The sequence below is a fragment of the Marmota marmota genome, unplaced genomic scaffold, assembly GCF_001458135.2.
Source record: "Marmota marmota marmota unplaced genomic scaffold, marMar, whole genome shotgun sequence".
NCBI lineage: Eukaryota > Metazoa > Chordata > Mammalia > Rodentia > Sciuridae > Marmota > Marmota marmota.
The window spans coordinates 10,608,784-10,629,431 of NW_025999842.1; the positions used below are offsets into that span (position 1 = coordinate 10,608,784).

The following is a 20,648-nucleotide window of genomic DNA, read 5'->3' on the forward strand; positions in this document are numbered from 1 at the left end:
AATTTGACTGAAATTATTTCATAAAATAAGAGTAGAAAAAGCAGTGTTTTAAAAATAATATTGTTAAATATCAAATGTTAACTTTTTTTTCCTGGTGCTGGGGATGGGAACCCAGAACCTAGGGCCTTGCTTATTGTAAGCAGGCATACTACCACTGAGCTACACTTCTAGCCCCCAAAGTTAACATTTAACAATTTCATCTAGATTTAAGTTTACCATTTGAGTTTGCCAAAAATCTTCTGATGAACTTTTATTGAGGGGAATAGAGATTTTCTTATAATTAGGATATGTGCAAATAGATTTTTTTTTTCAAGTTAGAATGAAGTATAGGCCTACGGGGGAAAAAAAAATAACCATGATGCTATTTAGTGTCAATCGGTCAAATTAATTTGGAAATGAAAATGACAAAGGAAAGAATCACTTTATTGAAGTGAGTTTCAAATACGACAAGTGTTGTTTGGGTGGTTTTGGTTGGAGTTGATCTATACAGTTTATAGATACGTAGCATAAAGAATGCCTTTTGAATAAAACATAAAATGAACCCTCTCCTTTATCCTATGTCCTGACATGAGTTGCTACTGGGTGTCCTTCTGCCGGGTACAGAGGCTGCCTAACCTAAAATCTAAGTGACAATTGTTTTGTGGTTCTTAGAAAATGCTGGTATCCTAGCTGGGCATGGTGGTACACACCATAATCCCAACTACTCAGGAGGCTGAGGCAGGAGGATCACAAGTTTGAGTCCATCCTGGGCAAATCAGTGAGACTCTGTACCAAAATAAAAATTTTAAAGGCTGGGATATAGCTCAGTGGTAGAACACCCCTGGGTTCAATCCCTAGGACGAAAAACAAAAAAAGAAAATGCTGGTATTCACTGAGTGTAAGTGCAGACATCCAGGGATGTCTTCCCACTTCTTTTGATTTTTGGTGTTCTTTTCTCTTTAAGAAACCAGGTGAGTACTTCTCATTCTCATGAGTTATATGTAGTCCTGAATTTTGCATTTTCTTTAAATGCTGTTTATTTAGTCTCTTCCCAAGTTCCTCAGTGAAGATACCATGTTACTGAGAAAGGACTTCGTTTTGACTGAAAACCTGCCCCAAGGCTTGAAACAATGATTATGTAAAGGGAACAATTAAATACAAGGGAACATTTAAATACAAGTTTTCTAGCCTAGTTATCTCTATGACAAAATAGACAAAAGGCATGCATACATCCTCATCTTCAAAATTTTCCTATCAGAGATGTTTCCACCAGAAGCTATTAAGCTATTGCTCCAATCTAAAGAGCTTGTGAAGAGGCAAAGTCTTATGAACTGCAACTTGTAAATAAACTGAACATTGAATATTATTGCCTTTTATTAAATACAAGGAGATGCATAAGAAATAGGTAATAGACTATAAACTGAAGCATGAGTTTCTGTTGAAGTAGGGATTTAGGTGCATGTGGGTTCCATGCAAGTGAACTGTAAGTGTTTTCCAATTCCAACTAGCCCAAAGAATATAATGACATTCATTCCAAGGAAAGCATTCATGTGAACAAGCATCTGGGATCTAAACGAGGTTGAACTACAGTGTCCACCACACTGGTACTGTGCTTTTCAGGGAGACCAGGGTAACAGATAACATCAGTTGCTATAGCACCTAATATGATGCTTTGTATACAATAGATGCTTAATAAATGCAAAAACTGTCTTGCCAATGAAATTTTGGAAAGCTGGAGAAGGGATAGTGAAGATGGTACTGGGAATTTTTAAAAAAAACCAAAATCTTAAATCTTTTTCATCATACAGGTATTTCTGTAGTACATACCATGAAAAAAAATTTTGAAATTTATAGAATTACAGGCATCTATGAGAAAATAGACCAGTATATTAAATTGAATAAAATATATGCTGCTGGAAAAATGATCCTGGAATATTTATCAATAGCATGGGTGTTGATCTTCATGCTCATGTAGCTGCTTCTTGGACTTTTCCTCTGGGGAGAGCTCCTCTCTGAGGCCAGGGTCAGCTGCACCATCATCCTGTCGGGCTTCTCTCCATTCTCTGGCATGTAGTTGCCCAGGTCGTTCACTTCGCCATCACTGTAGCTGCTATCCAGCATCACAGCCCGCGACTGCGGTAACCCACAGGCGCAGGGGAGCTGCAAATACAGCAAACGTTCACTGGCTTTTGAGCTCAGTGTCATCGCTCAGAAGGAAGCCCTACCAATTCAACTGCATGATGATGTTGCATTTCTCCAGTTTCTTTTATTCCCAGTTTGGGGGAAAGGTGGGAAAACGACAGTGTTTTTACTATCAACAGCCTAAAAGAGCAAGTATTCATTTTTGTTGAATCAAAGTCTACAAATTGACGCTTAGAAAACAGTGCTGTGTCATGCAACAGACTATCAAGAAGGTTCACGATTAGAAAAATCACCCTGTTCTCTGTGAGAGTATAAACATACTGAGCCTGTGGTTAAAAATGTTTACAAAATCACATTATTATGTGCGTGTGCATGCACGTGAGTGGTGGAGGTAGGAATTGGAAAGATGTGGCAAATAGGTTGTGGAAATAGGTTAGTACTGTGTGGTAATATTTTTCTGGAGGAGATAACTATCAATTTGCAGACTGGTTGAAGAAAGGAAAGCCAGACTGGGAAGAAAGATAACCTGGGAAGGGGTATGGGACATGTATGAGGTCATATGTAAAGGAAAATTTCCCAGAATGGAGGAGCTTCATCCCTGGTGTGTTCTTTTATTCCTCCTCTGCGTTCATAATTTGTTCCACGGTGTTAAATTGCCATTTATTTTTCTCCTGGAATTCTCTCATTAAACTCTGAGCAGCAGCAAGATTAAAGAAACCATGCCTTAGTTAAGTTGGCTTAGTGGCTCCTGGTATATGGTAGCTGCTAAAGAAAAGTTTCAGTGAATGAAAGATGTAGTCGAGTAAATGTTACACTGTTATGATACACATCAATTTGTTTGTTCTTTACTAAGACCTTGAGAAGGAGGATGGGGGAAGGGGTATCACAACCCCATTTTACAAAGAAAGTCTGACTTACCCACAGTCCCACAGCCAGACCAGGCTCTACCCTGACCCAGCCCCATTATGTACACGGGAAAGTCACCTTCTCTCGTAGCTTCAATTTCCGTTCCTTCCTCTCCTGCACCGTGGTCAGGTAGTTGACCGCTGCGTACTCCAGCACCGAGAGAAACACGAACACAAAGCTGACCCAGAGGTAGATGTCCACCGCCTTGATGTAGGACACGCGGGGCATGGAGGCGTTCACGCCCGTGATGATGGTGGACATGGTCAGCACCGTCGTGATGCCTGTAGCAGACATTGACAATGAAGCACCCGGCTCATCTTCCACCAAATACTAGATGGCTCTGTGCCTCTGCTTCTTTGTCCCTACTGCTCCCTCAGCCTACAAGGTCTCCATCCAGACCCTCTGTCTAGCAAACACCTACTCATCTTTCAAGATTTAGCTTTTATGAAAGTTTTCCTTTCACTCATCCCCACCTTTTCCCTCCTCTGTGTACTTTACAGGTTCAACATAGCCTGGGATCACTTTATCCTTTTGCAAAGAATCCCAGACATTTTGGCATTGAGACATTTGTTTCAATTCAATTATTAAAAAGAAATCGCCTACTTAAGCAGGTATGTACATATGCTTCTTGTAAGTACTGCTCAATCTAGGCAATGAAAGTGCATGGGATTCATTTTAATATTTTTGTCCTTGCTGCTATGGTAGAAACCTATGGTCCTGAACCTGCCTTATCAGCTATTAGGCATCTCTGGCAGCCCCTTTTACACTGGACCTGGCTGCCCACTTGAGAATCTAGAAGTCAATATTATGAAGTATGATGTTGTTAACTTCATTTATAGGAGACACATTTAAAAGCTGGAATGTATATTTGTTTAACACAATAACAGTTTTAGCTACCTAACAACCATTAGAGGACAGGGCATCTGTCTGTGGAAATTTGCCCAGGATTTCAAATTAAGCTCAGAACATTTGCTTGGCAAACATCAAATCACAGGGGATTGGGGTCATCCTAGAGGCCAGCTCCAATCCATTTTCACTAAAACCTGGTGGGTCACACTGTCCCTTGCAGCCCCTGCACTGTCTGCACAGTGGTGGTGTGTGTGTGGTTAAATGGGTCCAGTATTTACTTGTCATCCATGGAATGCTTATGGAGGGGGGTTTCTAGGCTGGAGAAAATACAAGCTGGGATAGCTCCTTAAAAATGCAGGTTCCTTATCCTTGTTCAGAGAGTCAGAGTCTTTCAATAAGATAGCATTCAAAAGTTCATTTTAAACCACTTCCCTCAGAGATTCTGTCACAAAGATCCCTTAGGCCATCTTCTGAAAAAAAAACTTCTTGCTATGTAGAGTCTTAATTATCAAACTTTGCCTGTGAATTAATACCTTGAAGTATTTTCAAGCTCCCAAAGGAGCATAGGACCAATTTGAAAAGAATGATTTTATTTGGAATAACTTGAATTTTCAGATACTTGAAATATGCATTTGAGATGTTCCTTACCTAAGGGGACTCTGGCAGGCACTGCTCTACGGTCAATCCAGAAGGACACCCAGGACAGCATGACCATCAGGGTGGCAGGGAAATAGGTTTGGAGCAAGAAAAAGAAGATGTGACGACGCAAAGTGAAATTAATGTATAGACGATTGTACCAGCCTGAGAGACATAAGGAAGAAAAGAGCACATGTCATAGCTACTCGGCAACATCAAAAAAGAATTTTTTTTTTGGTAGCTGTGTTCCTTTTTATTCCTTTTCTAAAATTGGTGCATTATAATTATATATAATAGTGAGATTCATTTTTATGTATTTGTACATGCATACATGTAACAATATAATTTGGACTATTTCATTCCCCAGTACCTCCCCCTTCCCTTCTGCCTGCCATTTCTTCTACTGGTCTCCCTTCTTTCATGAGATTCCCCACACCTATACATATACCCCTTCCTTTTTTTCTTACTAGCTTCTACATGTCAGAAAAACATACTTGATTTTCCGAGTTTTGCTTATTTTGCTTAACATAATGGTCTCAAGTTCCATCCATTTTTCCTGCAAATGACATAATTTCATTCTTCTTTATGATTGAATAAAGCTCCATTGTATATACATACTGGGTTTTCTTCATCCATTCATTCACTGACAGATACCTAGGCTAGTTCTGTAATTTGGCCTTATGCTGCTAAAGATGTTGAACATTTGTTTTCATATATTTGACCATTTGTATTTCTTCTTTTGGGAAGTGTCTACTTAATTAATTTGCCCATTTACTGATTGGGTTATGTATGTATTGCTATAACATGCTGACTTTATCTTTTGTTTTAGAATATTTTAATCACATAAAACAAGATATATTTCATATAGCTATTACTCCCCGATCTCTAATCCCATTAAACATTTCAGGTCAGAGAAACTGCCAAATTGTTTTTCAAAGAGGCTGCACAATTTTATATACTAACCAGCAGTGTGAGGGCTCAAGGTTCCCACATCCTCACCATCATTTCTTATCTGTTGTTTTGACTATAATTATCCTCCTAGGAGTTAAGCAGTATATCTTGGAGACTTTGATTTGCATTTCCCTGGTGATTAATGATGTTGAACATCTTTTCACATCCTTATTGTCAATTTGTACATTTTCTCTGGAGAGATAGCTGCTAATATCCTTTGATAAAAAATTTTCCCACATTTTTATTAGTGCATTATAGTTGTTCATAATGGTGGGATTTGTTGTTACATATTCATAGATGCACATAATTTAACAACATGATTTGGCCAAAGTCATTCTCTAGTATTTCCCCATTCCCTCCTTTTCTCCTTCCTTCTCCCTTTATTCTATTGATCCTAGCCCTCCCACCTTTCTTTTCTTTTTTCTTCTCTAGCTTTCACATATGAGAGAAAACATACAACCCCTAACTTTCTGAGTTTGACTTATTTTGCTTAACATAATGGTCTCTAGTTCCATCCATTTTCCTGCAAATGACATAATTTCACTTTTCCTTATGATTGAATAAAACTTCATTGTGTATATATACCATGTTTTCTTTATCCATTCATTCACTGATGGACATCTAGGCTGGTTCTATAGTTTGGCTATTGTGAATCGTGCTGCTATAAACATGGGTATGCATGTTACTATAGTATGATAACTTTAATTCTTTAGAATAAATACCAAGGAGTGTTATAGCTGGGTCATATGGTGGTTCCATTCCTAGTATGTTGATAAACCTCCATACTGATATATGTAGTGGTCGCACTAATTTATAATCCTACCAACAGTGTAAAAGTATTCCTTTTTTTCCACATACTTTCCAACATTTATTATTGTTTGTATTCTTGATGGCTGCCATTCTAACTGGAGATGTAGTTTTGATTTGCATTTCCATCGTTGCTAATGATGTTGAAGAATTTTTCATGGATTTGTTGGCCATTTGCACTTTTTCTTTAGAGAAGTGTCTATCTAGTTATTTGCTCATTTATTAATTGGGTTATTTGGGCTTTTGGTGGTAATTTTTTTTTGAGTTTTTTTATATACTCTGGATATTAATCCTCTGTCCAAAGATTAGCTAGCAAAGATTTTCTCCCACTTTGAGGTTCTCTCTTCACATTCTGAATTGTTTCCTTTGCTGTGCAGAAGCTTTTTAATTTGATGCCATCCCATTTATTAATTCTCAGTATTCATAAAATAAATTTTATTCAGGGAATCATAAATGACTTTGGTATTCCTCTGGAACCCTATCATCCCTTTACAAGGTGGAAGTACACAAAATCAAGGAACAGAGGATTATGTAGTGATTCATATCATCTGAATCCATCTCAAGGAATCTTTGGACTTCATCCTAAATGCAAAGAGGACTTCTTAAGAAGGTCATATAAAGGCTGGGGTTGTGGCTCAGTAGTACAGTGCTTTCCTAGCACATGTGATGCACTGGGCTTGATTCTCAGCACCACATAAAAAAAATAAAGACATTGTGTCTATCTACAAGTAAAGATTTTTTTTTTTTTTTTTTAAAGAAGCTCACATATAAGCTTTTCTTACTCAAAATATGGTATAGGGCCCAGCAGCAGCAGCAGCCTCACCATCAACTGGGAGCTTGTTAGAAATTCAGACTCTTAAACCACAGCCCAGATCTACTAAAGCAGAATCTCTACTTAACCACATTCCCTGCACGATTCACATGCATTACGAATATTTGAGAAACACTGATTTAAATAACCCCCTTTGCATTTCTTTATGAGGAAATGTGTTTTAAGATAAGATAAAGCTAAACACAATATTGTATTTAGGCACAGAGTGCACAATCCTTGGTCCAGCTATGCTTTACTTTGCTTTTGTGTTCTTTACAAGGAGGGGGCACACCTGTTCAGACGTTGGACTCCAAAAACAATGACTAGGCCCAAAGGGGAATGACCAGAGGTTCCTGCACTGCAGTTCAGAAGATCATCCAGAAGAACCATGTAAGCCATGTAGCAAGAGGTGATTGGCCAAGAGTGGAGCATCACATGGGACTGACTGGAGCAGGGAGAATGTGAATGGAAATCAGGACAAAGTGAACTTCTTTCTTGCTGTACAGAAGAATTCTGGTGAGTATATTTGGGGTGATATGCCATCTACCAATCTGGCAATGTGCAAGTCTCAAATAAAACTACTTACATGTTTGAGTCCTTAATAGTATTTTCTAGGTTATCACTTTTGGTGCATTGGTGGTATTAAAAAAAAAAAAATCACCTCCATCCAATGCCTGAAACCCACTAAACTTCACTTAGGACTGTCATCTTTAGTTTCAAATGCAAGTGAAACAGGCTCTGCTTACTTGACAAGCAAGTCACACCTTTTCTGAAATAAAAAATGAACCACCACAGGCAAACCAAAGCCTCCCCACACTCAGCCCCCACCCCATGCTCACCTGTGCTGCTGTAGAAGGCTAGTTTAGTGGTGGTGTGGAATTCTTGAATGAGGAACTGGGAGAGTGAGATCCGCTCATCTGTCTTTAAAGAGTCATTGCCCTTTTTCCAGTAGAGCATGAGGTCATCTTCTGTATAGGCATCTGAAAAGATGGGAGCCAGCATCAGGCAGGAGGTATGGCAAGGCAGATCTGCCTACCAGGCTACATGGAAACTGTGTCCTGATCTCCCATACAAATCTCTAGGATTGTGCTAAGATGGTTTGAATAAACAAATTGCAGTATAAACAACACACACAAAAAAGCAAAAAGACAAATATAATTCTCTCCAGTCTTCCAAAAGTCTTCAGAGAAAAATACTCAAACTTAAAGCCTCCTGATTCCCGCAGAAGGGCTCACACCAACAATCCAGCCTACCCTTATAAGATTAAACCAAATCAAATTGCTATATTGTGGTCAGAAATGGCTAAATACTGGCATATTTTCACATGGTTCAGCCTTATAAACCAGGAGTGCTGATCCTTTCCTTCTTATCCTTATTTTTTGGGGGGTGGCGGGTACTGGGTACTGAATCCAAGGATGCTTTATTGTTGATGCTTTATTTCATTCTCAATCTTTTTTATTTTTTGTTTTGAGGCAGGGCACACTAATTGCTAAGGCTGGCCTTGAACTTGAGATCCTCCTGCTTTAGCCTCCAGGTGTCTGCCACTGCGCCCAGCCCTATGTGTAAACCATTCTCACTGGGTCTCCCAACACCATTTTAGTCCCACTTTCTAACCCTTGATCTGTGATCATAGATTTCTTGTGTTCGCTTAGCTTGACTCTAGTAAACAGTCATTCAATCAGACACTAATCTGTGAAGGTATTTTATGGATGTGGCTAGTATCTACAACCAGTGGATTTTAAGTAAAGAAGATTATCCTGGATAATCTGGGTGGGTCTGATCTAGTTATGTGAAAGGCATTAAGAGTATAACTGAGGTTTTCTGGAAGAAGAACTTTGACCTGAACTGTGGCATCTGCTCCTGCTAAGAGTTCCCAACTTTCCCTGCAGACCTGGGAGAACAGAGCAGCCCCTATAATCCTGTGAGCCAATTCCTCACAATGCATCTCTTACCATATGTAATGGATTGGTTCTGTTTCTCTGGCAGGACCCTGACTGCTACAACCTTGAAGAAGCTACATTTACAGATGGAGGCAGAAGCTGCCTAGTATAGTGAGGGTAGGGGAAGCTCTGGAGCCAGCAAACTTGGTATTTCAGCCCAGCTTTGCCATTCATCTCTGTGTCCAAGGCGCAGGCCTTGTGCCGTGAATGATGGAGATAACATTCTTGTAGGGATTTTGTGAGGGTTGAATGACAGCACAGAGATAAAGACACTGTGCACTTAGTAGCCACTAAAGGCTACTCAGGCCTCGCCCTTTTCCCACATTCAGTGCCTAACAGAGGGTCCATTTGTCCCAGCTATGTGTGGTGTCAACATCCCCACACTCCCAGGTTTCAGTTAATTACAGTCAGGAGCCACTTGATCCACCACCGTAAGCCCAGATTTGGCTTACAAAGGGGCCCGAGATCAAAGAGAGGCCACACTAGAATTTGGATGCTGCAGGAATTGCCAGTGTTCAGGAGGAGTGTGCAAACTGGAGTGATGGAGGAATCCAGACTATGCCCATCAGAAGGAGTGCTTTGGCAGAGAGAACAGAGCAGGAGAGTGGACAGCGAGGCGTGGGGTGGCTAGCTTGGCTATCCTTCCTAAGCCTGGCTCTTCCTGGTGCCTGATTTGGGTGGTTGTTTTATTGTGGTAAAACAAGAATAACATAAAATCCTCTTAACCATTTTTAAGTGTACAGGTTAGTGACATTAAATATATTTATAACATTGTGAAATCATCACCACTAAAACAGTTTCTCATCTTACACTGAAACACTGCACCCATTAAATAATAGCTCTTCGTTTTCTCTCTCCCCAAGATCCTCACAGTCACTATTCTACCTTCTGTCTTTATTATTTTGACTACTCTAAGTACTCATAAAAGTAGAATTGTACAGTATTTGTCTCTTTGTGATGGACTTGTCTTATTTAGTACGATATCCTCAAGTTCCGTCCATGTTGTAGCATGTGTCAGAATTTCCTTGCTTTGTAATGCTGAGTAATATTTCATTGTATGTATACAGCACATTTTCCTTGTCCATTCACCTATCACTGGACACATGGGTTGCTTCTACACTTTAGCTATTGTAAATAATACCTTTTCAAGGCTTTGCTTGCATTTCTTTGGTATATGCTGAGAAGTAGAATTGCTGGAACCTATGGTTTTTGATATTTTAAGGAATTGCTGAATTGTTCTCCACAGTAAGCTGCACCATTTTACATTCCTATCCCCAGTGCACAAGGGTTCCAATTGCTTCACATCTTCACCAACACTTTTTGTTGTTGTTTTTTTGATAGTGACCATCCTAATGACTGCAAGTGGGTCACTCACTGTACTGATTTCCATTCTCTAATCATTAGCCATATTGAGCATCTTTTCATGTACTTCTTCTTTTAAAAATTTCTTTTTTAGTTGTAGTTGGACATGATACCTTTATTTTATCTATCTATCTATCTATCTATCTATCTATCTATCTATCTGGTGCTGAGGATCGAACCCAGGGCCTTGAACATGCTAGGCAAGTGCTCTACTGCTGAGCCATGACCCCAGCTTCTTCATGTGCTCCTTTGTAAAATTACTCTGGACTCAGCTTCAATCTAAAAAATCACTTTAAAAGCATAGCCATGAATGAGGAGCACATACTGTTCCTGCTACTCTTTAGAATTACTTTAGGAGCTGTGTGCCGATGCCTGGGAACAAGTCTACTCACAGCTTTCAATTTCAAGCGAGCACGTTTGTGTGTCCAGGGGAAATCGGCTGAAGTCCATGTTGCACATTGCAGTCACTGTAACCCTAGAAACAAAAAGACAAACATCCAGTTTTCAGAGCTTGCAAAAGACAAGTGCAAAATGACAAAGCAAACAGAAAAGGTCTCTGCTTCCTTGCAGTATGATAACTGCCTCTTTCTTATAATTCATAAGCAAAGTGTTGGGATTTAGATAAGAAGCTTATGAATGACACCTCTTTGGAAAACTCTTAGGTATTTATGTCTAACCTTAGGAGCAGTGTGAGGCACACAGAATGTCTCTAACTGCTAGAACATTCAAGCATTTTAAAGAAGCAATGGTCTCAATCAACATAGCCATGTGAAATAAAAACTCATTCAATATGATCTCTTAAAACAAGCTTTAGGAGCAAATATTATTTCTCATGTTTTAGATAAATTCAAGTTCTTATGTTCTTTTATTGATTGTATTGATGTTCAACATTGTTTACAATGTTATGAATACTTAACTCCAGTTGCCAAATTTGGCATTTTAAAAAATATACTGATATTTTTATATTGATAATAGTGTTTATAATTCTATGGCAATCATAGTACCAGAAAAACACTGAGAGATTTGTTATACTAATATGAACACATTAGCTGGCATTGAATGGTTCTGTTCCAGAGTTTACACAGCAAAATCGGCTTCTGCATCAAAGAACAAACAAATATAGGTCATTAGTCATAGATGAAAATCTCCTAGTCAGTGGGAAATTTCATGGCAGGATACAATACTGGTTGTTGGCTCATGCTGGATGTACCGTTTTTCCTCCAACCATACAAAATCTGCTATGCATAAATTGTGGATATGATTTGGATAATATATAGCTAAAAAAAAGAAGTATATATACATTTGAAATTTAAATAGAAATTTCAAGGAAGAGTATTCAAGAAATGCAATTATCCATATATTTGCCTTATTTCCACCCCACTCCTTTATATATGGAATGGCTGTGTTCTACAGGGTATTTGGGATCATGTGCAGCTAGGTAGTCTCATGACTCCTGGAAATTCTAATAAACAGGGTATATTAGAATATTGATGGGAGTGAGGATTCAGGCAGCAGTTGCCTGGGACACCTAATGGGTGGGCTTCCATTTCTGTGGTTACATCATCAGCATAACTATGCCTAATGGCATCACTAGTGAGGAGGAAATAGGAAGTTTGGGGATACTTGGAGCTAACTTTAAGAACTTAAAATATCAGATGCAGGATTTTTTTTTTTTTTTTTGGTTATGAACAAGAGGACTGAATATCTCCTGTCTTTTTACTAGCCAGTACAGAAGCAGATCTTTTTAGAATCACAAACATCATCAGACTGGCTCCTCCTGCCTTGATGCTTTTCCATTCAAAACCTTACATCACACAAGCATTTGTGGTGTAATCAAAACCCATGTTTATCTTTGTTTCTCCAAGTCTTTTTAATTAGTTTATGGAAAAGGATCTTCCTTTGCCCTGGATGGAATGGGTAGAAACTTAGCAGGTTCTATTTTGTTTGTTTGTTTGTTCTCTGCTCAGTCTCACCTAATAGTCAAAACTCTTTTGGGTCACAAATTATGTCTCAATTCAGAAATAAAGCATTTTAGTCTGAGATCTTATTAATCAATGTTTCAAACTTAATTCAAATTAATATTTCTGCTCCTCAATGAAGATACAAGGCTGGCATTTGAGTGGTTGGTTTCTACCCATGTCTAGTGAGAGAAGAGCAAGAGGGCAGGACGGGTCTCAGGCTGGGTGGCTTCATGGCTCTAAGGACCTGCTATCTGGTGAAAGCTGATCCTTTCTTTTCTGAGACCCTCATCCCCACCTCCATGCAGTAGGTGTCCATGCTCCAGCAGTAGCTCCCCACCCCAGCATGTGGTTCACATTCCATCACACTTAACCATCTCAACAGTCCTAGGGTGCAGACTGACCCTACTGCCATGACAACTTCTGGCTCCAACCACAGGGTGGCTAGAAAGCTCCCTTCTCCCCGCCCCCTTCAAACTGCACACTGTCCCCCAACTGTAGGCACATACACATGGAGCCCTTCAGGTAGTCCCAGTGAAGGGCCACTCTTGGCAGTCTACAACTCCCAGGAAAAGCTTACCAGTCTTTTTATATATATATATATNAAAAGATAAACATGATGGACTTGTTTATATATATATATATATAGTAGCTGGACACAATACCTTTATTTTATTTATTTTTATGTAGCCCTGAGGATCAAACCCAGTGCCCCACACATGCTAGGCGAGTGCTCTACCACTGAGCCACAACCCCAGCCCCTCACCAGTCTCTTTTCCTCACACAATCATTGACTTTTTTATATCTTGAGTTCAAAACCCATGGAATTGCTTTTCAATATTTCCTTTGTAAAATCTACCTAGTGTGATAGAGCAACTCCTTTACGAATTTCCCTTTCTATTCTATCTTGGTGCCTAGGAAATTTTAGTTTTACCACCCTGATACCTATTGCCTGTCCCTCTGCCCACTGCACGGCAGCTACACAGTTTGTACTCTGATCATTTGGTTCCATGTCTGTCCTGTGGCCACTAGCCTTCAATCACACTAAGGACAGTGGCTTTCTACCATTCTCAGTAATTTAAGCCTAAATCTTGTTTTTTTCGATTTAAATCAAGAAAAACCCATGATTTTATTCGTAATGAGAAACCAAATACTCTGCTTTTAGGCACAGAGATGGAAAGAATATGTTTCTGCTGGTAAGGCCGATTGAGGTTTCCTGAACACACAGGAGGTTTTCCATTCTGTTTCCTTTGTTCTGCTTCCTGTGGTCACAACCAGCGGTGTGCTGGACTAGCCGTCTATAAGCTCTTGAGAGCTGATTGTTAGATTTTCAGAAAGTTTGTGAGCCATTTGTTAAACACAGCTATTAATAAAAATTAAAATTAAGTAAGTTACTGTTATAGTTTGAATATATGTGTACCTCTGAAATTCTTGTATTGGAATTTAAATACCAACATGATAGTTTTAAGAGGTGAGGCTGTTGGCAGTGGGTCAAAAGGCTTTGTCTGCATAGATATGATTAGTGCCCTTAAAGAAAGGAATTGAAAGGAGCTAGCCTTTTCTTGCCCATGTACTCTCCCACCATGTGAGTAGACAGCAAGAAGTCACTGTATGAGGAACAGGCCCTTACTAGGCACCCAATCTCCTGACCCTTGAACTTAGATTCCCAACTCCAGAACTATGAGAAAATAAATGTTTGTACTTTATAAATTACCTAAACTGAGGTATTTTGTCATGGTGGCACAAATAAACTAAGCCAGTTACACTAAAAACAAAATTAAAAAATATTCGAAACTCACTCCTACTTATATTATTATATTTTACTATTATCTGTGCTCCTAAAGTTCTTTATGCCTGTGTATGTGTCTGTGTGGTGAAAATACTGCTGAGTGGTATGCTGCCTGCTTGTGTCCCCAGCTCCCCATTCAGCAACAACAGGTTTGAAGCTTGAAATCAGCCATGATGGGAGTATTTGCAGAAATTGAGGCTTCATTTATTGTTTTGTTGTTTATTTAGACTGAAAAAGTAGATTAAACTAAAAGTATTTTGTGTCCAATGCTGTTCATTTTTGAATAGTACAACATATTGAGGAAATATTCTTCCAACATTGAAAACTATTATCTAGTTTAGCTAGGAGGTTGCTTATTTATTGATGAGTGAGTAAAGTTCCTGCTTAGTTCTCATAGTTTCACTTTGTCTCACTAATGTAGCAAAAATATCACCAACATTCATCAAATCTACACTAATTTGACAGTCATATAAGGGAGCAGGTATTTACAAACACTTATTCATTATCTGAGTCTGTAGAATGATTATTGGTGGTTGAATTATAAAAAACTGATGAAAGTTTTAACAAGAAAAAAAAATAAGAAATAATGCTCAAGTTATATGTACACGAAACTTACAAAAATAGTATAAAGTTTTATTTAATTTTATAAATCATGTGCTATACATACTTTCTACAATAATGTTCATAATAAACGTACATAATGCATGTCTGCATACTATGTCTCCAGACAAGTAGTCATTTGCACACCAATGATAGGTTGTATGTGATTTGGTCTAGTTTTCTGCAGCCCTGGTGGTATTGTGAAATTGTATTTTTGGTGGATTTTGAACCTTAAGATACCTTCACAACCCTTCAAAAATGAATATTGCAAGGAGAACCTGAACAGCGTGGCTTGGGAAAGAGTTGTCTGTCCTTGATCCCTCAAGTACTTCCTATAAGAGATGGCATTTTTTTTTTAAAGAGAGAGTGAGAGAGAGAGAGAGGGAGAGAGAGAGAGAATTTTTAATATTTATTTTTCAGTTTTTTGGGGGACACAACATCTTTGTATGTGGTGCTGAGGATCGAACCCGGGCCGCACGCATGCCAGGCGAGCACGCTACTGCTTGAGCTACATCCCCAGCCCCCAAGAGATGGCATTTTAAGCTTTGGAGATGAAAATTCCATAACCCCACTCTCAGTTTGGAACCTAATTGCTTAGATTCCAAATCAAGATGAGTATTACAAATATTGCTTTTGAACATGGGGCAGAAATTTAGCGTTGACATTTCTGGCTCTAACCTGTTGTCACTTAATGGGGAGCTGGGGAGAAAAGTGCTCCACTCTGCAGAGTGTGCTGGGCATGCCTGTAATCCCCACTACTTAGGAGGCTGAGGCAGGGGGATGGCAAGTTTGAGGCCAGCCTCAGTAATTTAGTGAGAAACTGTCTCAAAATTTAAATAAATAAATAAATAAATAAATAAATAAAGGGCTGGGGATATAGCTCATGGTAGAATGCCCCTCTACCAACCTGTAAACTTGTGTGTGTGTGTGTGTGTTTCTTAGATAATAGAATGTGGATTCATCTTTACCATTAATCAACATGTGAACCAAAGCCAAGTTCGCAAACTTGAACTGTACCATCTGCAGAGTAAATTACCGAGAAGTCAACCACAGCCAGTAACCATGTCCCTCTCCATGTCCACCTCCCGGGGAGGTGAGCACCAGGACAGAAGCGGAGGCTGTGTGCTGTGTTTAGGAAAACCTTCCACAGGTTAGTGCTCCATGAGCAATTAAAAACTTCTAAGGAAAAAAAAAAATAAAATAAAAACTTCTAAGGCATTTGAGCTCATGAGAAGAAAAAATTTTATTCATTAATTTGTAAAAGTTGTAAAAGTGATATATTCAAAATGTCATTGAATGTCACAAAGTAGCCCAGAAACCCATAGTTTCTCAAAACAGAAAATATGCTTGTGGCCTGCAGGTGGAACAAAAGAATTTCATTTTTTTTAAAACGAGGTTCTAAAATTTACCCCCCAATGGGAATCAAACACATCAGAGGAGGCAAGCCTTGGAGAACACATTATCTATTTCTCTGACTCCCACTTGAGGAGTAAGCATTTCATTAAAGTAAACTTTTTTGTTTTTTCTTTTTTTGCAGTGCTGGGGATTGAACAAGGCCATGTATGCGAGGCAAGCACTCTACCAACTGAGCTATAGTCCCAGCCACCTCAAGTAAACTTCTGAAACTTAAAATATAACATTCAGGATGCAGCATAAGCCACAACTGACCAGCTTGAGAAATTTCCCCAAATGTATGTTCAAAATTCCATAAAATTTTTACTCATGTGTCAAGTTAGTTTTCCTTGATGTTGATAAGTTTGGCAGCTATGGAAAAGTTAGAAGTTATTCAGAGCCCAAAAGCAAAATTACTGATGTACAACTCATGCGTTTTTAGTGAGCCACCTGGCTTCCTACCTGAGGCTGTAGAGCACCTTGCCATCCGGCTGGACCCGCAGCATGACGTTGTCTGTGGTGGTATCGTGGATGAAGGAGCGCTTGGAGTGCACGAAAAACATATCCGGGACCCAGATCTTCTTCACCAGCCGGCCGTCAAATGTCATGCTGAGGTTATTGGTGCTGGGAAAAGACAGCCTCTCATCCTTCCAGTAGTGCCTCAGGTAGAGGGTCATTGTAAAGTCCTTTGGGCAAAGAGAAGAGAGAAAATCCAGACACACATCTACCCGCTGGAATGTCAGCAGGAGATTCTGTACCCCTGGGGAGCAGTCACCTTGCTGGGGAATGAAACTGAGCCAGGTGAGGTCTTGCTTTTGCTACAGCAGGAGGACACTTTCAGGGAGAGGGAGCCCAGCAAGAGACCTGTGGCAGACAGTGTCCCTGAGTTACACCCTGTCTCCAGCATTTACATCTGTGCTGGGGAGGCTGCTTCACCAACTTATGAGTTAAACAGAAACGTGGCCTGAGAGTTGGTGCCTTTGGGCTTCCCTCAACCAGAGAGGAGGGTGGTGGGTAAATGGTCCAGCTCTCTCACCCTTTGGATGGGACAACCCTGGGCCTTTTCTGATTCCTGAAGAACTAGAGTGGGACTGAGTCCTCCAGGAATGACTGGTTTGAGAGCACAGTCCTTTTTGCACCCTTCTCCTTCCCTGTCTCACTTCCCCACTGTGTTCCGGTGTTTCCCAGGATCACCTCCCCAATAAATTTATGCTAGAATGCTTGATTCCGATTTTTTTTTTTTTTTGATACCAGGGATTGAACCCAGGGGCACTTAACTCCTCATCCCATTTTTTTTTTTTTTTTTAATTTGGAGACAAGGTCTCATTGAGTTGCTTAGGGCCTCACTAAGTTGCTGAGGCTGGCTTTGAACTCACGATCCTCCTGCCTCAGACTTCTGAGCTACTGGAATTACAGGTGTGCACCATCACGCCCAGCTCAGATGTGCTTCTTGAGGGACCCAAACTAAGATAACTTTAAAAGTTCTGTAAGTGTCGTAGAATGTTCTAATATTTTATCAGAACCCACCAATAAATAAGTTAATTAATTCAAATTAAATGAAATGGAAGGGCACTCTTTTGCTGCTTCTGCATTTCTGTAGCCAGGCTTAGAATCTGCAGGAATAAGATGTGTTGGGCTATTTGGCAGCTGCAACCTTAGACCCTGCAGTTTATATTTGACAGCCTTTGCCCAGAGAATGCATTCTGGCCTCAAAAGACTATGTAATAAAGGGAGAAAGGTCAAGTTTGTCATACCAATGGGGTAGCCTTGGGCAAATGTCACAATCTTCCTGATCCGTCAGTAAAGTCAGGTCCCCTGTGAATGTTCTTGCTCACATTCCTAATCAGAGAAGCACTTACCATGTCGACCTCTGAGATACTGTCCAAGCTCTCCACCTGCACATCCACGCCAACAGGAATGGCTGGGCCTGGGGACAGGGCATAACAAGAGCATTTATTCTTTTAACTTAAACTTTTGCTATGCAACAGTTAAGCAAAAGAAATATTTTCTCTGGATCTTCAGAGTCAAGTCAGATTTGAAGGTCTGGTTATGCCAACCTGAAGTCCAACCTGAGATAAAAGGAAGAAATCGTGGGCTGGTTCCCCATAAGGTTTCCTTCCTTATTCCAGAAGGCAAAAAAAAGATGGAGGGTTGGGTCTGAATCATTCAGGTGATTCTGAAATGATGAGGTTAACCTATAGAATTTTTCTTTGGTACATGCTCATCCAAAGCTATGATGAAGACCCAGGTCAAAGGCTGGGTCAAACCTGAGAAGTAAGTGATTTACTCCTTAGCATGAGGCCACCCACTTTATTTTCTATATGCACTTCCTAATTTTGCATCATCATAGAAGCCAGCAGTTCTTGTCTGACCACAAGAAAGGCATAGCTTGGAAATAATTCCCAGAACTGATTTTCAGATCATTTATTTGTCAGATCCACAGATCTGCATCTTGGCTACGTGGAGTAGCTTTTAGGGGAACATGATATACCAGGATGGCCTTTGAAACATTAGACTTGTTATCATTTCTGAGCCATGAAAACTTAGTATTGATCAAGAAAGCATAATAAAGGGGATAGGTGGGCTGGGATTGTGGCTCAGCGCTTGCCTAGCATCATGAAGCACTGAGTTTGAATCTTTAGCACCACATACAAATAAATAAAAAGTCCGTCAACAAAGAAGTGTGTCACATTAGATTGGGTAGAGAGAAGTGATGGGAGGGGAGGGGAGAGGGAGGGGGAAAGGAAGGACAGCAGAATAAAATAGACATTATTATTGCTGTGTGTATATACGTGACTGCATGACCAATGTGATTCTGCAACCCGTACGCTCAGAAAAATGAGAAATTGTATCCCATCTGATTCAAATGTATGATATGTCAATATCATTGTACTGTCATGTGTAACTAATTAAAACAAATAAAAAATTATTTTAAAATAAATAAATAAATAAATAATATCATGACAGTAAATATTAAAAAAAAAAGTTCGTCAACAACAACAATTTTTTTTTAAAAAAAGGGGGATAGATTTCTACCTCTTTCCTCTCTGCAGGATGTGGGTCAAGCAGAGAGCCCACTAAAATCATCACAGAGTAAAAAGGTAGACTTGAGTCCAGGAAGGTTATAGAGATTATGGAAAAGGTAGATTGTGGAGTGAATAGAGATATCTTTCTAGAACCTGCAGAAGAAATACAAGGAATAAAAATAATTTCTTTAAAAAAAAAAAAGCTTTTTTTCGGGAGAAAAGCCTATTTGTCAAAGAGGAAAACTCTATTTGTCACTAAAAGGGCTGAAACCGGCAGCTGCAGGCTAAGCTTCAAAGGGCTTTGGCATTCTTCTGCACTAGATCATTAATTTTTAAGCTATTTTCATGTAATTAAACCAAGTAGACCACACTCTTCCCTCAGATATGTACTCAGAGTTCATCTGCCAGCTCCCAGATGAGGACAAATTTAGTCAAGGTTGTTGGAATAAATCTCAGAGCATTTTCAGAAGGCAGCTTTGGGCTGCAGCTGCCCCCCACCTTAAACAGCCAGCTGTTGGCCCCACTGATCCTGAGCCATCCTTTTCAGGAGCAGTGGACCAAGGACAGCTGGCTGGTCTAGCCTGGCTACCCACTAGCAGGCGTTCCTGAGAAGGTGTTCAGGAGAGCCCAGGGTAGGGAGAGTGAATGCTCAGAAGATGCTGTGAGCGTGGTGCTTTATGCCAACACAGCTGAGGCCAACTCAATCAGGACCTGAGCAAAGCCCTTAGACTTGGTTTCCCGGATAGAAGGACCCTAGGAAATAAGATACCCCACAAGAAGGCTCATTTCATACCTCCAAAGCCAGGCCTCATGCTGAAATCGTGGTCATCTATCCTCAGCAGCTGCTCTGACTTTGTCAGAGGCGATTTTGTGATGTCAGGGCTGCGTTTCAGAATTGGGCTGCTGAGGGGAAGAAATAGGTGGATCACATATCCTAACCAAGGCAGGTAAAAACTATTCATATTCTGACCATATTGACAGGTTTGATGGGATGTGTTATTTCTTCTTCTAGTCCTGGATGTCCCCTCTTCCATTCTCCAGCTTTTTGGGATAAATAAACTGACCCTGAAGGTCTAGGTCAGTGGTTCTCCAAGGAGTCATGGTAAAGCTTGGGCCCTGCCTCAAAGATGCTGATTTGGATGATTTGGGAATTAAACCTTCTCAAGGCTGGAAGTATTGTTCTGTAGTAGAGCTGCGTTCAACCCCAGGCACCACCTGCATGCTCTCTCTCTCTCTCTCTCTCTCTCTCTGTCTCTCTCTCTCTCTCTCTCTCTCTCTCTCTCTCTCTCACANAATAAAGCTGGACTCAATCCCAAATCTGTCTCTCTCTCTCTCTCTCTCTCTCTCTCTCTCTCTCACACACACACACACACACACACATACACACACACACATTCTTCCCAGATGATTTTTATGTGTAACCACGACTGAGAGCTGCTGTCCTGGTCTTATTAAGAAGCCTAAACTCCTCCCCAAATACCCCAGATTAAAGCCAGTGGG

General features: G+C 40.0%; 1 protein-coding gene and 1 long non-coding RNA gene across 2 annotated transcripts in view; one reads left to right on the forward strand and one right to left on the reverse strand.

The window, feature by feature from the left end:
- Positions 1–402: 402 nt before the first annotated feature.
- Gabrr1 (gamma-aminobutyric acid type A receptor subunit rho1) overlaps positions 403–20,648 on the reverse strand; it is a 38,712-nt gene continuing 18,466 nt past the window's right edge. The window contains exons 3-10 of the mRNA XM_048808983.1: positions 19,942–20,051; positions 17,982–18,049; positions 16,585–16,808; positions 10,776–10,858; positions 7,921–8,061; positions 4,525–4,677; positions 3,106–3,308; positions 403–2,139 (exon numbers count right to left, since the gene is read on the reverse strand). Of these exons, the coding sequence (XP_048664940.1) occupies positions 1,846–2,139; positions 3,106–3,308; positions 4,525–4,677; positions 7,921–8,061; positions 10,776–10,858; positions 16,585–16,808; positions 17,982–18,049; positions 19,942–20,051 (1,276 nt within the window). The 3' untranslated portion in view covers positions 403–1,845. The remainder of the gene's footprint in view (positions 2,140–3,105; positions 3,309–4,524; positions 4,678–7,920; positions 8,062–10,775; positions 10,859–16,584; positions 16,809–17,981; positions 18,050–19,941; positions 20,052–20,648) is intronic.
- Positions 1,997–17,342, forward strand: LOC125618526. The gene is made up of 3 exons (XR_007349867.1): positions 1,997–3,638; positions 7,362–7,597; positions 15,673–17,342. It is a non-coding gene; the product is annotated as an uncharacterized LOC125618526 (long non-coding RNA).